This window comes from Mauremys mutica, chromosome 2 (assembly GCF_020497125.1).
Source record: "Mauremys mutica isolate MM-2020 ecotype Southern chromosome 2, ASM2049712v1, whole genome shotgun sequence".
Taxonomy (NCBI): domain Eukaryota; kingdom Metazoa; phylum Chordata; order Testudines; family Geoemydidae; genus Mauremys; species Mauremys mutica.
In genome coordinates this window covers 293670728-293682748 of record NC_059073.1, presented here as the reverse complement: position 1 = coordinate 293682748, position 12021 = coordinate 293670728, and the positions used below count along the sequence as shown (strand labels likewise).

The 12021-nt window shown below is 49.4% G+C and overlaps 1 protein-coding gene across 4 annotated transcripts in view; it reads left to right on the top strand.

Annotated features, from left to right (window-relative positions):
• Nucleotides 1-11290, top strand: part of LOC123363131 (zinc finger protein 436-like) — a 30280-nt gene extending 18990 nt beyond the window's left edge. For all 4 annotated transcript variants that reach the window (XM_045003972.1, XM_045003971.1, XM_045003970.1 and 1 more), the window contains 5 exons: nucleotides 2244-2642; nucleotides 3519-3600; nucleotides 4006-4113; nucleotides 4424-4537; nucleotides 7993-11290. In XM_045003972.1, coding sequence (XP_044859907.1) covers nucleotides 2244-2642; nucleotides 3519-3600; nucleotides 4006-4113; nucleotides 4424-4537; nucleotides 7993-9530 — 2241 coding nt within the window. In that variant the 3' untranslated portion in view covers nucleotides 9531-11290. The remainder of the gene's footprint in view (nucleotides 1-2243; nucleotides 2643-3518; nucleotides 3601-4005; nucleotides 4114-4423; nucleotides 4538-7992) is intronic.
• Nucleotides 11291-12021: the final 731 nt, after the last annotated feature.

Below are 12021 nucleotides of genomic sequence, written 5' to 3'. Positions count from 1 at the left end.
CACTTGACCCATCTGGGTCAAGAAGGACAATAGACCCATCTTCTATGTTCTCTGTCCCGCAGCTTCTAGGCCTAGCAAAGTGTTCTGGCGCTGGGGTTCTATAACTGGCCCGGTCTGTGGTGAGGGGAGACTTTATGTGTAACATCCTGGCTGTTTGAGTGCGAGATCTAAATTCCAGCTCTGTTCCTGAACTGAGTGCAGACGGCTGGTGGTGGAGGGAGGAAATGTTTCCTACAAGGACTCTGGCTGTAGAGACTGGGTTCTCTAGTAGTTTTCTTTCTCCTCCCCATCCCAATCATCCTTCCTGATTGATCTTTCTCAAGTCCCAGGTCATCGTGATTCTCCCTGACTAGGGACCGAATGGCTGGGCAGCAGTTCTGCAGAAAAGGACCTAGGGGTTACGGTGGACGAAAAGCTGAATATGAGTCAACAGTGTGCCCTTGTTGCCAAGAAGGCTAATGCCATTTTGGGTTGTATAAGTAGGGGCATTGCCAGCAGATCGAGGGATGGGATCATTCCCCTCTACTCAGCACTGGTGAGGCCTCATCTGGATACTGTGTCCAGTTTTGGGCCCCACACTACAAGAAAGATGTGGAAAAATTGGAGAGAGTCCAGCGGAGGGCAACAAAAATGATTAGGGGGCTGGAGCACATGACTTATGAGGAGAGGCTGAGGGAACTGAGATTGATAAGTCTGCAGAAGAGAAGAGTGAGGGGGGATTTGATAGCTGCTTTCAACTACCTGAAAGGGGGTTCCAAAGAGGATGGATCTAGACTGTTCTCAGTGGTACAAGATGACAGAACAAGGAGCAATGGTCTCAAATTGCAGTGGGGGAGGTTTAAGTTGGGATATTAGGAAAAACTTTTTCACTAGGAGGGTGGTGAAGCACTGGAATGGGTTACCTAGGGAGGTGGTGGAATCTCCTTCCTTAGAGGTTTTTAAGGTCAGGCTTGACAAAGCCATGGCTGGGATGATTTAGTTGGGGTTGGTCCTGCTTTGAGCAGGGGGTTGGACTAGATACCTCCTGAGGTCCCTTCCAACCCTGAGATTCTATGATTCCCTTCAGTCCAGATCCGAGTGCATCTCCCTTCAGAGCAATGCCTGCTGCCACAAAGGGGCTGCTTGAGGGTTGGGAAGGCCTCTCTTCCCTGCAGCACAGCACACTCGGCTAGCCTGGGGGGCCAAATGTTCGGCCCAGACTCTTAACCGCATTGGGGGAGTGGAGGCTGCAGTCCCTGGGCCAGCACAACGCATGTTGGTGTGAAACGGTAGAGAAACATGCATTTCATCCATGAAATACTAAGCCTCCCTCTCTTCTAATCAGTGGAGATGCCCTGAGCTTTCTGATGATACTGATTTTGGCAGCTTAAGGTGATTGTTAAATAATAGTAAATAATAATTCTCCCATTCATTCATATGACATTAAGATGCGCATTACAACCTCTGCTAGGGTCTCCAACTGAGATCAGGGCCACAGTGTGATGGACACTGTATCTACACATCATGAGAAACGGGCCCTGCCTTAAAGAGCTTGCAGTCTAAACAGATATGGCTGAAAAAGGACAGGTGAAAGGGACTCTTCTCATCCCCCATTTGACAGTGGGGATCTGATCTAGGGAGGAATGTGACTTGTTCAGTTTCACACAAGGAGATTGTGGCAGAGATGGAAATAGGTCACACATCTCCTGAGTCCCTGTCCAGGGCTTTAACCATAAACCCATCCTTGTTCTCCTTCCATTTTGGGCTCAGGCAGAAGACCATGTTGGTGATGTTTTCCTATCATGCTCTAAGCAGAAGCTTAGGAGTAAAAGCTAACAGACATGGTTTTCAGACCAAAAGCTTTAGTGTTTTGAAATAGGGAAAAGTTTACCATGCAGGCAGAGTATTGACTATCTACAAAGTCTGTTTTGTAAAATGAAGTTATTGACCAAAAAAAAAGTTTAAAAAAAAAAAATGTGAACCTGCTGATGAAACCAATTTGGGGCCTTTTCAGAAAACATCTGAACAGTTTGAAATTGTATTGCAGGTGGAGTTCAGGTTTTTGTATGTGTCAAATTTAAGGCTGATGTAGGTTAAATTGCCAGAGTTTAAAAACACAGCTGATGATGAAAATATCAACAGACTTTGATATATCTGGAGAGTGACTCTTTCGGAATAAAGATCCAGCCCCAGACAGTGCTGAGTGGCAGTTTGCGTATTGTTTACCTTGCTAGATGTCTTTCCATTTCTGTTCTTTCAAATAGGCTCCAGAATGGGACACAGAGTCATGGTGGCCAATGTCTTTGCAGCCACCTGCTGTCCCTGAAGAAACTTCCCTGAGAGAAACCCAGCTGCAAAGAGCAGAGATTTCTTTGACTGTGGTGGCTGAAGTTCAAGCCGTAGAGAGGAAGGTGGATTCTCAGGCTGCACAGTTGCTGAATCTGGACGGGAGAATGGGGACGGCTGAGAAGAAACTAGTTGGCTGTGAGAAAACAATGGTGGAGTTTGGGAACCAGCTGGAGAGTAAGTGGGCGGCGCTGGGAACTCTGATCCAGGAGTACGGGCTGCTGCAGAGGAGGCTGGAGAACATGGAGAACCTGCTGAAGAACAGGAACTTCTGGATCCTGAGACTCCCCCCAGGCACTAAGGGAGAAGTCCCCCAGGTAACGATATCCCAGCTGGTGCAGAAGAGCCGAGGTAAAGCTGACTGTCAGATAGCGAAGGGGTGTTTGTGTCTAGTGCCTGGTAGGTTCTTTAAGGCGCTGCTGATTTGGATCTCATTGATAGATACTTCTGTACCAGGAATAAAATCTTGGGGGGGATAATATTGCCTGTCCCTTTAATTCTGGTTCCATTCCCTCAGTCAGCATTAATATAACTCTCAAAAAGACTCTGACATCATCTCCTGCCTCTTCTCATTCTAATTACTGGGTTGTTGGATCGTGTTCCAAGACCTGAGGTAGGAGGGGTCCCTATGTATCTAAATTTCATTCACAGCGCTGACCTCCTGCAGGTGAGGTTTTCTCCTGTCTGCATTGTCTCTTTTCATGTTCGCTCAATGTTATTTTAGGACTAAACTCTCTGCCTATGTAACTATATTAAAAGCAGTGGAATTCCACCAGCAGAGAAATAGGCCTTTAGCCTCTATGGCTGAAGAGAGTTCTGCCTCCGTGCACATTCGAATTTTGGCCTGTTTAGGTGTATCCACCAACAAGGGAACTACCTGATCACTTCTTTGTGGACATCTAGGGTGTGTCTACACTGCACACTCCTCATGGCAGTGTGCAGAGTTCATGCACTGCACGCTGCCCTAGCTTGGGTATAAATAGCAGTGTAGACAGTGAGGCACGGTTTAGATGAGGAAACCCACACCAGAGTCTTAGGGTATGTATCCTACACGGCTCTCCGCACACCCGAGCAGTGCCGTCTCCGTCTACATTGCTAATGTTATCCATGTAGTATCCCAAAGGGGAAAGCATGCAGCACTTGTGATTTCAGTCCCAGTGTCGTTTGATGCGTCTCTGTATTTCTCTGAGCAGGGATGGGAGAGTGCAGCCAAATGGCAGAAGGAGCTTTGTGAGAACGTGATGAAGGGGAACTTTGAGACTCTGATCTCCATGGGTAAGGATCAGTTCTCACTCGCTTATTACAGGCTTTGTGATGTGGCAAGGGCTGGGTTGGCTCTAGCTCAGAGTTATTGATCAAGGGTCAGATTCTCCCTGGTGTAAATTGTGCATTGAAATGAATGGAGCTGTGACAGTTTACATCAGGTGAGGATCTGCCTCCAGATTTTTATGCACGGTGCACAATGCGTTGTTCCTCTCCATCTGATGAGCCCTGAATCTGCTGCCGGGAGTCCAGCTTACCTGTCACCAGCAATCTCCATTTTCTGCATGCTCTTCATTAACACTTTTGCAACTTGGTTCACAGGAGCAGGCACCTTCAGTGACAAAAGGGGGTTTAAAATCACATCAAGTTTTATGTAATTAAAGACCAGAGAGCCCTATTCTTCTTCTCCATGAACAGACTCTGCGATTTCCAAACCCAGCATCCTGTCCTGGATTGAAGGAGAAGAGGAGCCATGTACCGGGGATGAGCCGGAGGAGACAGAAATCCCCATGGAGCCCAGCATGGGTAAGGACATGGTTAATACTCCAAGAGCCTGGCAGGCTCTATAGATTTCTCATATCCCAGGGTTCCTTATCCTCAAGACAATTCTGACCCCAGATTTCTTCACCCACCCCAATAGGTTCTAAATCTAACAGCTCCCCTTTCTGACGTTCTGCCCACTGATCCTCTGTCAGTTTTCTCTGAATCCTCATTATTACCCTGTTTACATTTATTCAGGAAAGAAATGGTATTGGCTAGAGATTGTGTTTTCCCAACGTCCACAGAATGCTTAGCAAAGGGTTTGAAAAGCAATTTCCTTCTTTCCCCTGAACAGACTCTCCGGTTCCTACACATGAGATTTCATCCTGGATTAAACAGGAGGAGGAGCTGTGTATCAAGGATCAGCAGGACTCGGAGGAGAGAGAGATCCCTGCAGATCTTAGAATGGGTGAGCAATAGATTTAAACAACTGAGAAATGACACAGTAGACGGAGCTGGAAATCCAGTCAAACCTTCCCGAGCTCCTATCCTTCTATCTTTTTGTACATCTGTCATAACTTTGTAAGTAGCCTTTGTCGGTGCATAAGAATGGCCATGCTGGATCCATCTAGCCCAGTATCCTGTCTTCTGAGTGTGGCCACTGCCAGATGCTTCAGAGGGAGTGAACAAAACGGGGCAGTTTGAGTGATCGATCCCCTGTCGTCCAGTCCCAGCATCTAACAGTTGGAGGCTTAGGAACACCCAGAGCATGACGTTATGTCCCTGACCATCTTGGTTAACAGCCATTGATGGACCTATCCTTCATCAACTTATCTAATTATTACCTTCACAACATCTCCTGGAAACAAGCTCCCCAGGTTGAGCATGCGTTGTGTGAGGAAGTACTCCCTTATGTATGTTTTAAACCTGCTGCCTATTAATTTCATCAGGTGACCTAATTCTTGTGTTATGTGAAGGGGTAAACAGCACTTCCTTATTCACTTCCTGAAAGTTCAAGTACGCTGGATCCTCTGGATCCAATCTTGTCCATGTGTGTGTTTGACCCTCTCAAAGAACTCTAGAAAATTGGTGAGGCATGAATTCTCTTTACAAAGGCTGTGTTGACTCTTCCGCCACACATTGTGTCCATCGTCGTGTCTGAAAATTCTGTTCTTTACTATAGTTTCAACCAGCTTGCCTGGCACTGAAGTTAGGCTTACCAGTCTGTAATTGCCAGGATCGCCACTGGAGCCTTTTTTTAAAATTGGCATCACATTAGCTACCCTCCTGTTACCCGCGCACTCTAGGGCACCCATCATTACCCTTCCTTGGGCTCAAGGCCTAGCCATTTTCATTTAGGCACCGACCCTTCCCCAGTTCCTAGGGCTCAGGGCGTACTCTTCTGCAGGTTTGCGGGGCCTTTTACCAGTGAAAGAGCCATACACAGTAATATCCTTAACTTCTATTTATTAACAGTTACCAAACTGAATACACACGCTAAGCATACAATGCTCACCACTCCCAATAAGGCAGACACACTTTTCCTGGTGGCTCTGGCTTCCTGCAGGGTGTTGAGGTCTGGCAGCTCTGAGTCTGGGCTGTGTCCTGAAGTTAGGTTCCCAAAAACTTCCTTTTGGACCCCAATTTATGTAGTTAAACTTGAGTCCTGCTTAGCTCTACCTTCACAATCATTTTAAAGAAAAGTCCTACCAAGCAGTATTTTTCACCAATCACAGCCTATTACGAAACAATTGTTTACCCAATCAGACCCCACCACCTTAGTTGATTTAAATCTTGCAAAATTAGTTATGCCACAGACCGAAACAATCAAAGAACCAGACAAAGACCATACAGATAAACAATACAGAAGTGAGGACCATAAAGGCAAAACAATGGAAGTAGAAACTTCACAATCACAACTGTTGATAAGCAATTCCGTGCCAGACAAAATGTTGTCAAACAAAGTTTTCTTTAAAGATTTTAAGACCTGTTTCTTTATCTGGTGATGATGGGTCCTGTTAGGACAGGAGCACCTTCTTAACAGTCTGATGTTACGTTGCTTTGAAGCAATGTAAATGGTGGTTCTGGTTTTGGTCCTGCGATCTGCTCTGTCATTCTTGTCCTAATACAAATTCACTGTGTGCATGTGATGAATTACAGGACCTTGTGACACACTTCATTTATCTTGCACCACTCCTGCCCTCTGCCCTCTTATCTGTCTCACCTGAAACTTGCAGTGTTCCAGACCTCTGAGCTGCTTCAAATCAAAGCCTGCTCATCCGCCCAAGGCTTAGATACTCACTGATTCAGAAGTGACTGGCTTCACTTCCAATATATTACAACTCTGCAGGACTAGAAATGGGAAGCTTATTTCACTCGAAAGGGAAAATCCCCAGCTTCCCAACAGGATGCACAGCACTTGCGTCTGGCCCTGAAATGTCCTGAGAATAAACATAGAAAAAAATGTAGAAAAGCTATTTTAGGTTCCTGTTAGAAATTTTGATGATTCCGTCTTCATCTGAAAGATTTAGAATCATAGTAGTGAAGGGAGACTAGCTTTAAAGGCAGAGGGATACAGAAAGAATCCTAGCAAAAAGCATTGGTTAGTTATTTGGGTAACATGTGGCATATGCAGAATGCATGGTGGTGCGGTCCTGTCTAAAGGCTTACCTGGCCCTTGTTTGGGATGAACTGTGTGACTCCGGGGTGGTGTAGCCATCCCAAACTCAAGCTGATTAAAGCTATTGATTGTGTAGATTTCCAAACCCGAAAGTGTGTTCCCCTGGCAATTGACTAGAATATTCTAGATCAATCCCATTCCTCACCCCAACTTTGAAAGCTCTGACTTTCCACTGCCGTGCTGACCTGCATTTCCTGTGTGTCTCACACTGTGCCCCAGCAGGAAGGTGTGTGTGCTGCAAAGCATTCTGGGTGCTCTGACATCCTGTTGCATGTGGGGAGTGGGGGAAGAGGTGAGTAAACCAGCAGGAGTGTCTGTCAGACAGGAAAGAGGTAGGGGAGGAGAGGCTGTCACGGAGTCCCCGGGAGCTGCTCTGGAACTGCTCCATATGAGGCCAGGCAGGACTCTGGGGAGCCTCCTCTCCCTCGGAGCAGACTGTCTCCAGGGCAAGAAGCTCACACGGCTTCACCTCCTGGGTCTCTCCTTGGAGCATTCAGCATCCTTTGCCCTTCTGTGCGCTTCCCACAGCGAGTCCGCCCAGGCGGGGTCCTGGGGGGGCCAGAGGGTCCTGCCCCCCCACTTTGCAGTCAGACGTGACTCTCAGCCAGCCAGTAAAACAGAGGTTTATTTGATGACAGGAACAGGGTCTAAAACAGAGCTTGTAGGTACAGCGAACAGGACCCCTCAGCCAGGTCCATTCTTGGGCCCAGCAAGCCAGACAACCCCATCTGCCCTCACTCTCCATCCCCAGCCAGCCCCAAACTGAAACCCCCTCCAGCCCCTCCTTTCTGGCCTTTGTCTCTTTCCCGGGCCAGGAGGTCACTTGATCTCTTTGTCCACCTTTAGCTATTCCCTTGCAGGAGGGAAGGGCCCCGGCCATTTGTTGCCAGGATACAAAGTGTCAGCCATTTCTGCACACTGGAGACGTAAGAAATGCATAGGGGAAACTGAGGCACCCGCACAGTATTCAGAGGAAACATTAAGAACAGCCCCACTTCGTCACAGAGACGCTGTAGGTGGGGACTGCGCAGGTACCAGATGACAAGCCCCAGAGAGGAAACGTTTTGGCCATAAAGCTTTGTGTGATACACTGGTTTTTGCTCTAATAAAAGGTATCATTTCATCTACCTTTTCCCTTCTAGACTAACACTGCTGCCAACCCTTTCTGCATTATGTATTGGAGACGTCCTTCATCTGAGCCAGATGAAACGAATGTCTTGATTCTCTCTCTTTTGTACCTGCAGATGTTGAGCTCACGATCAAAACAGAGGAGCAACCTCCTGAAGAAGGCCCTAGCAACCGAGAGCCACCTGGGCCGTGGCCAGGCCGAGCAGAGGAGAGAGCTTTCCAGGGTGCTGAACAGGAAGCAGCTGTTGGGAGTCCTGGCACTTCAATCAGCTCCCCAGGTAACAACCTGGGGGAACTTACTCAGCATGAAAGAGAACTCAGAAGTGTTGCTGCCCATCCCAGGGGCGATGCAGGAATAGCCCCCTATGCATGTGCCCAGTGTGGGAGGAACTTCACTCGGAAGGACGTTCTCCTGTCGCACGAGAGACTCCACACGGGGGAGAGGCCCTACACGTGTGCTGACTGTGGGAAGAGCTTTAGCCTCAAGATCAGCTTTGTGAAGCACCAGAGATGCCACACCAAGGAGCGGCCCCATCCGTGTAACGAATGCCAGAAGAGCTTCAAATGCCACTCGGCGCTCGTGCGGCACCAGATGATCCACAGGGGAGAGCGGCCGTATAAATGCGACCAGTGCAACAAAAGCTACAGCCGCAAGGAGCACCTCCAGAACCACCAGCGGCTGCACACCGGGGAGCGGCCCTTCCACTGCGCAACCTGCGGGAAGAGCTTCAGTCAAAAGTTCGTGCTTGTTTCACATCAGCGGATCCACACGGGGGAGTGGCCCTATAAATGCACGGAGTGCGGGAAAGGCTTCAGTGAGAAATCCAAGCTGACCAGCCACTACAGGATCCACACCGGCGAAAAGCCCTACAGCTGCGCCCAGTGCGGGAAGAGCTTCCGCCTCAAGGTGAGCTTCTTAAGGCACCAGACGAGCCATGGCAGTGAGAAGCCCTACCCATGCACTCAGTGCGGCAAGAACTATAGCTACCACTCAGGCCTCCTCCGGCACCAGCTGATCCACGCGGGGCAACGGCCGCATCAGTGCAACAAGTGCGGCAAAAGCTATGCCGAGAAATACCGCCTGCGGAATCACCAGCGTGTCCACCTGGACGAAGGACCGCAGCGGTGCGTCCCATGTGGGAAGAGTGCCTCGGAGAAGCAGGACCTCCTGAGCCACCAGCAGAGCCATGCCGACGGACGCCATCAGCACACCATGTGCGAACAAAGCGTCTGGCTCGTGGAGAGCGGCTTAAAGCACCAAAGAAACCACAGCAAAGAGAAGCCCTACAAATGCATTGACTGCGGGAAGAGTTTCAAGTGCCAGTCGGAACTCACCCGCCACCGGAGGGTCCACACGGGGGAGAGGCCTTACGAATGCACCAAGTGCGACAAAAGCTACAGCCAGAAGTACCATCTCCTCCAGCACCTGCGCGTTCACACGGGGGAGCGGCCCCACCAGTGCAGTGACTGTGGGAAGAGCTTCATCCGGAAGGAACATCTCCTGAAACACCAGCGGATCCACACCGGAGGGAGGCCTCACCAGTGCAGCGAATGCGGGAGAAGCTTCCACTATAAGCAGTTGCTGAAAGACCATCAGAAGGTGCATAATGCGGAGCCAGATCACCTGGAGGCTTCTCCAAGGACTGAAGCCTAGGTTCCTTAATGCAGAAATGGGTTCCGGCCTGCCACTTCTAACACGCAATGGAAATACAGTACAGCGGGTCTGTGAGTTAACACACGAACCATGCCCTGATCTGGCGAGCACTTAGGTGCATGGTTAACTTTAAGTGTGTGACTTCAATGGGACCAGTCACATCCTTAGTTTTTTTTTGCAGGTTTGGGCTCCATGTCTGTATATCTCATGCAGCAACCAAAGCTGCTGAACCTCCTCAGAGCTGGAGGAACATTCACTGCCAGAGATCGCTCACCCTTGGGGCTGGGAGGGAGCCAACACGGGGAGAAACCTGAGCCCTCTCTGGCAGACTGTGCTAACCTGGAAACTGACTAAAACTTTTGACAGCTAGATTTCCCCCCGCCCCCCTCCATGTACAGCACGGGGGTCTCTCTCATCCTCCAGCTGGTGTCTTATGAGAATTCTCATCTCAGATTTGTTTTATACATAGAGTTTGTGTATGGCCCCCGGGGTTTCAGGCTTGCACGTGTCCGTTCTCTTCTAGCTAGGAGCTGTACGCTACTTGTGTTTTACCACTGTTCCCATGTGAGGTTCTGGAAAGACTCTCTATAGAAAAACAGAGGGTAAGTGAGCTATTTCCCACTTGAATGTCGTCTTCTAGAGACAGGACAGGACTGATCATGCATGGCCTTTGGGGCTGGAGCCAGCCCTATCCCGGCCACTCAAAATAGGTTCTTTGGGGTGAGCACTGGATTGGAAGTCATGCGTTCTAATCCTGGCTCTGTCTGTCTGGCCTTGGGCTGTGCCTCCATGGAGATGATCCGGGGCTCCCTCGTTACGGTGCTGTCAGCATCAAGCGAGTGCAGGGGTTTGAATGGGTGAGCTGCTCAGTGTTCGAGGCAGTGTTTGCATTCCTGCTGCTACTGGCTCGTGGCTGACCGCTGTGGCGGCACGTGTCTCTTCTAGAAAGGGGAATGAAGGACTTGTGTAGAGTTGTGGTTCTTCAATGACCATCCCGAGCAGGGGCTACTTGTCTATAGTTTGTGCAAGTGGAAAAAATACAAGCGAACGCTAGCGATGCTGTAACAACAAAGAAACTCTTTCAATGTGGTCTGTAGTGAGAGGGCCGTGTCTGGCTGCTGGCCTGTCTCATTCCATTCAGAATGGAGGAGGGCTTGTACGTGACATTGGATAATGTGTGATTTTTATTGCATTCATCGGTTATAAATTAAATGTGTTTGATTTACTAGATAATTTGTTTAAACTGAGTTTTGCGTAACTGTCAGAAATAACGAGAGCCCAAGAGGTGGCGATTCCTACGTATGAGCCCAGGCCACGCGGGCAGATGCTGGGAGGAAAGCAGGACTTGCAACCACAGGGATCTTGGCAGGAACTACCCTCTTGGTGCTCCCAAACCTACCGAAGTCATGAGGGCGGGGCTGGGGGGGCTGAAGATGGACAGGCTTCCCTCTGCCCCCAGCCCCCTCTCGAGTGCTTGGTACTTTCTTACAACGGAGACGTGTTGATGCATTTTGAATCCATGTATGACACTAAATAATAAAGGAGCAGGTGCAAGACATTGTGCTTGCAGAGTCCTGACCCCACATGGCTAATCTGACAGCAGGAGGAGTCACAGGAGGGAGGAACAAAGACAAGGAAGGTTATGTCACTGTGTGAGCGTACAGACCCTAGCGTGAAGGTTACATAGGCGTGTTTAAATATACACAGCTGGAGTCTGAGCCCACTTGAAGGAGTGAGTTTAAATAAACTCTTTAAAAAGCCAACTGTAGCCAGCGTGTTTTCGAACCCAACTCCACAGGAAGGAGTGAAACAGCAGTGACCCGCTTCCCTCCCACCATTTCATTGGCGGCAGGGAAAGACGTGTTCCCATGGGTGTGACCCTAGTTCAGCAAAGCAAAGGCCTTATTACAAAATTAACTGTGGCCTCAACCCACAATGTGGTGGTCTGGCAAAATTCCCATGAACTTCCAATGTGGACTTGAGGTAGAATGCATTTATTTTACCCCCTTGTACCAATGTTTTCCCCCTTCCAGAGGTGCTGGCCATCCCTACTCTAGCTGTATTGAAATGTACTTAAGTTCTGCCCGGAGAGAGCCTGAGCCCATGGAAAGCTGCCCATTGGTGTCCAATGGCTGTAGCATCGGGTCTTAGCTTCCTTTCCGTGCTCAGTGGTTTAAAGTGCACTCTGCCTCACTTACCTGGAGCAGAGTCTGGAGGGCAGCGGAGAGCCCGTCCCGCTACAGGCAGCTAGTTAGTTATAAGCAGAGTGGGTTGAGTCAGACCAGCCCTCTTATCACTGGGATCAGCTGCCACCATCCCCACGCTGACTGTGCTTGTAACAGGGGACACTCCCCTCTCGAGTGCCTGCTGGTGGTGGGGTGTGGTACCGCAGTCCTTTTCCCGCTCCTGGCATGCCCCTGTAGGTTGTCGATCGGGCTTGGTGGGTCTTCAGGGGCCCAGCCCTCCGGCCGGCTCACACAGTCAAAATAAA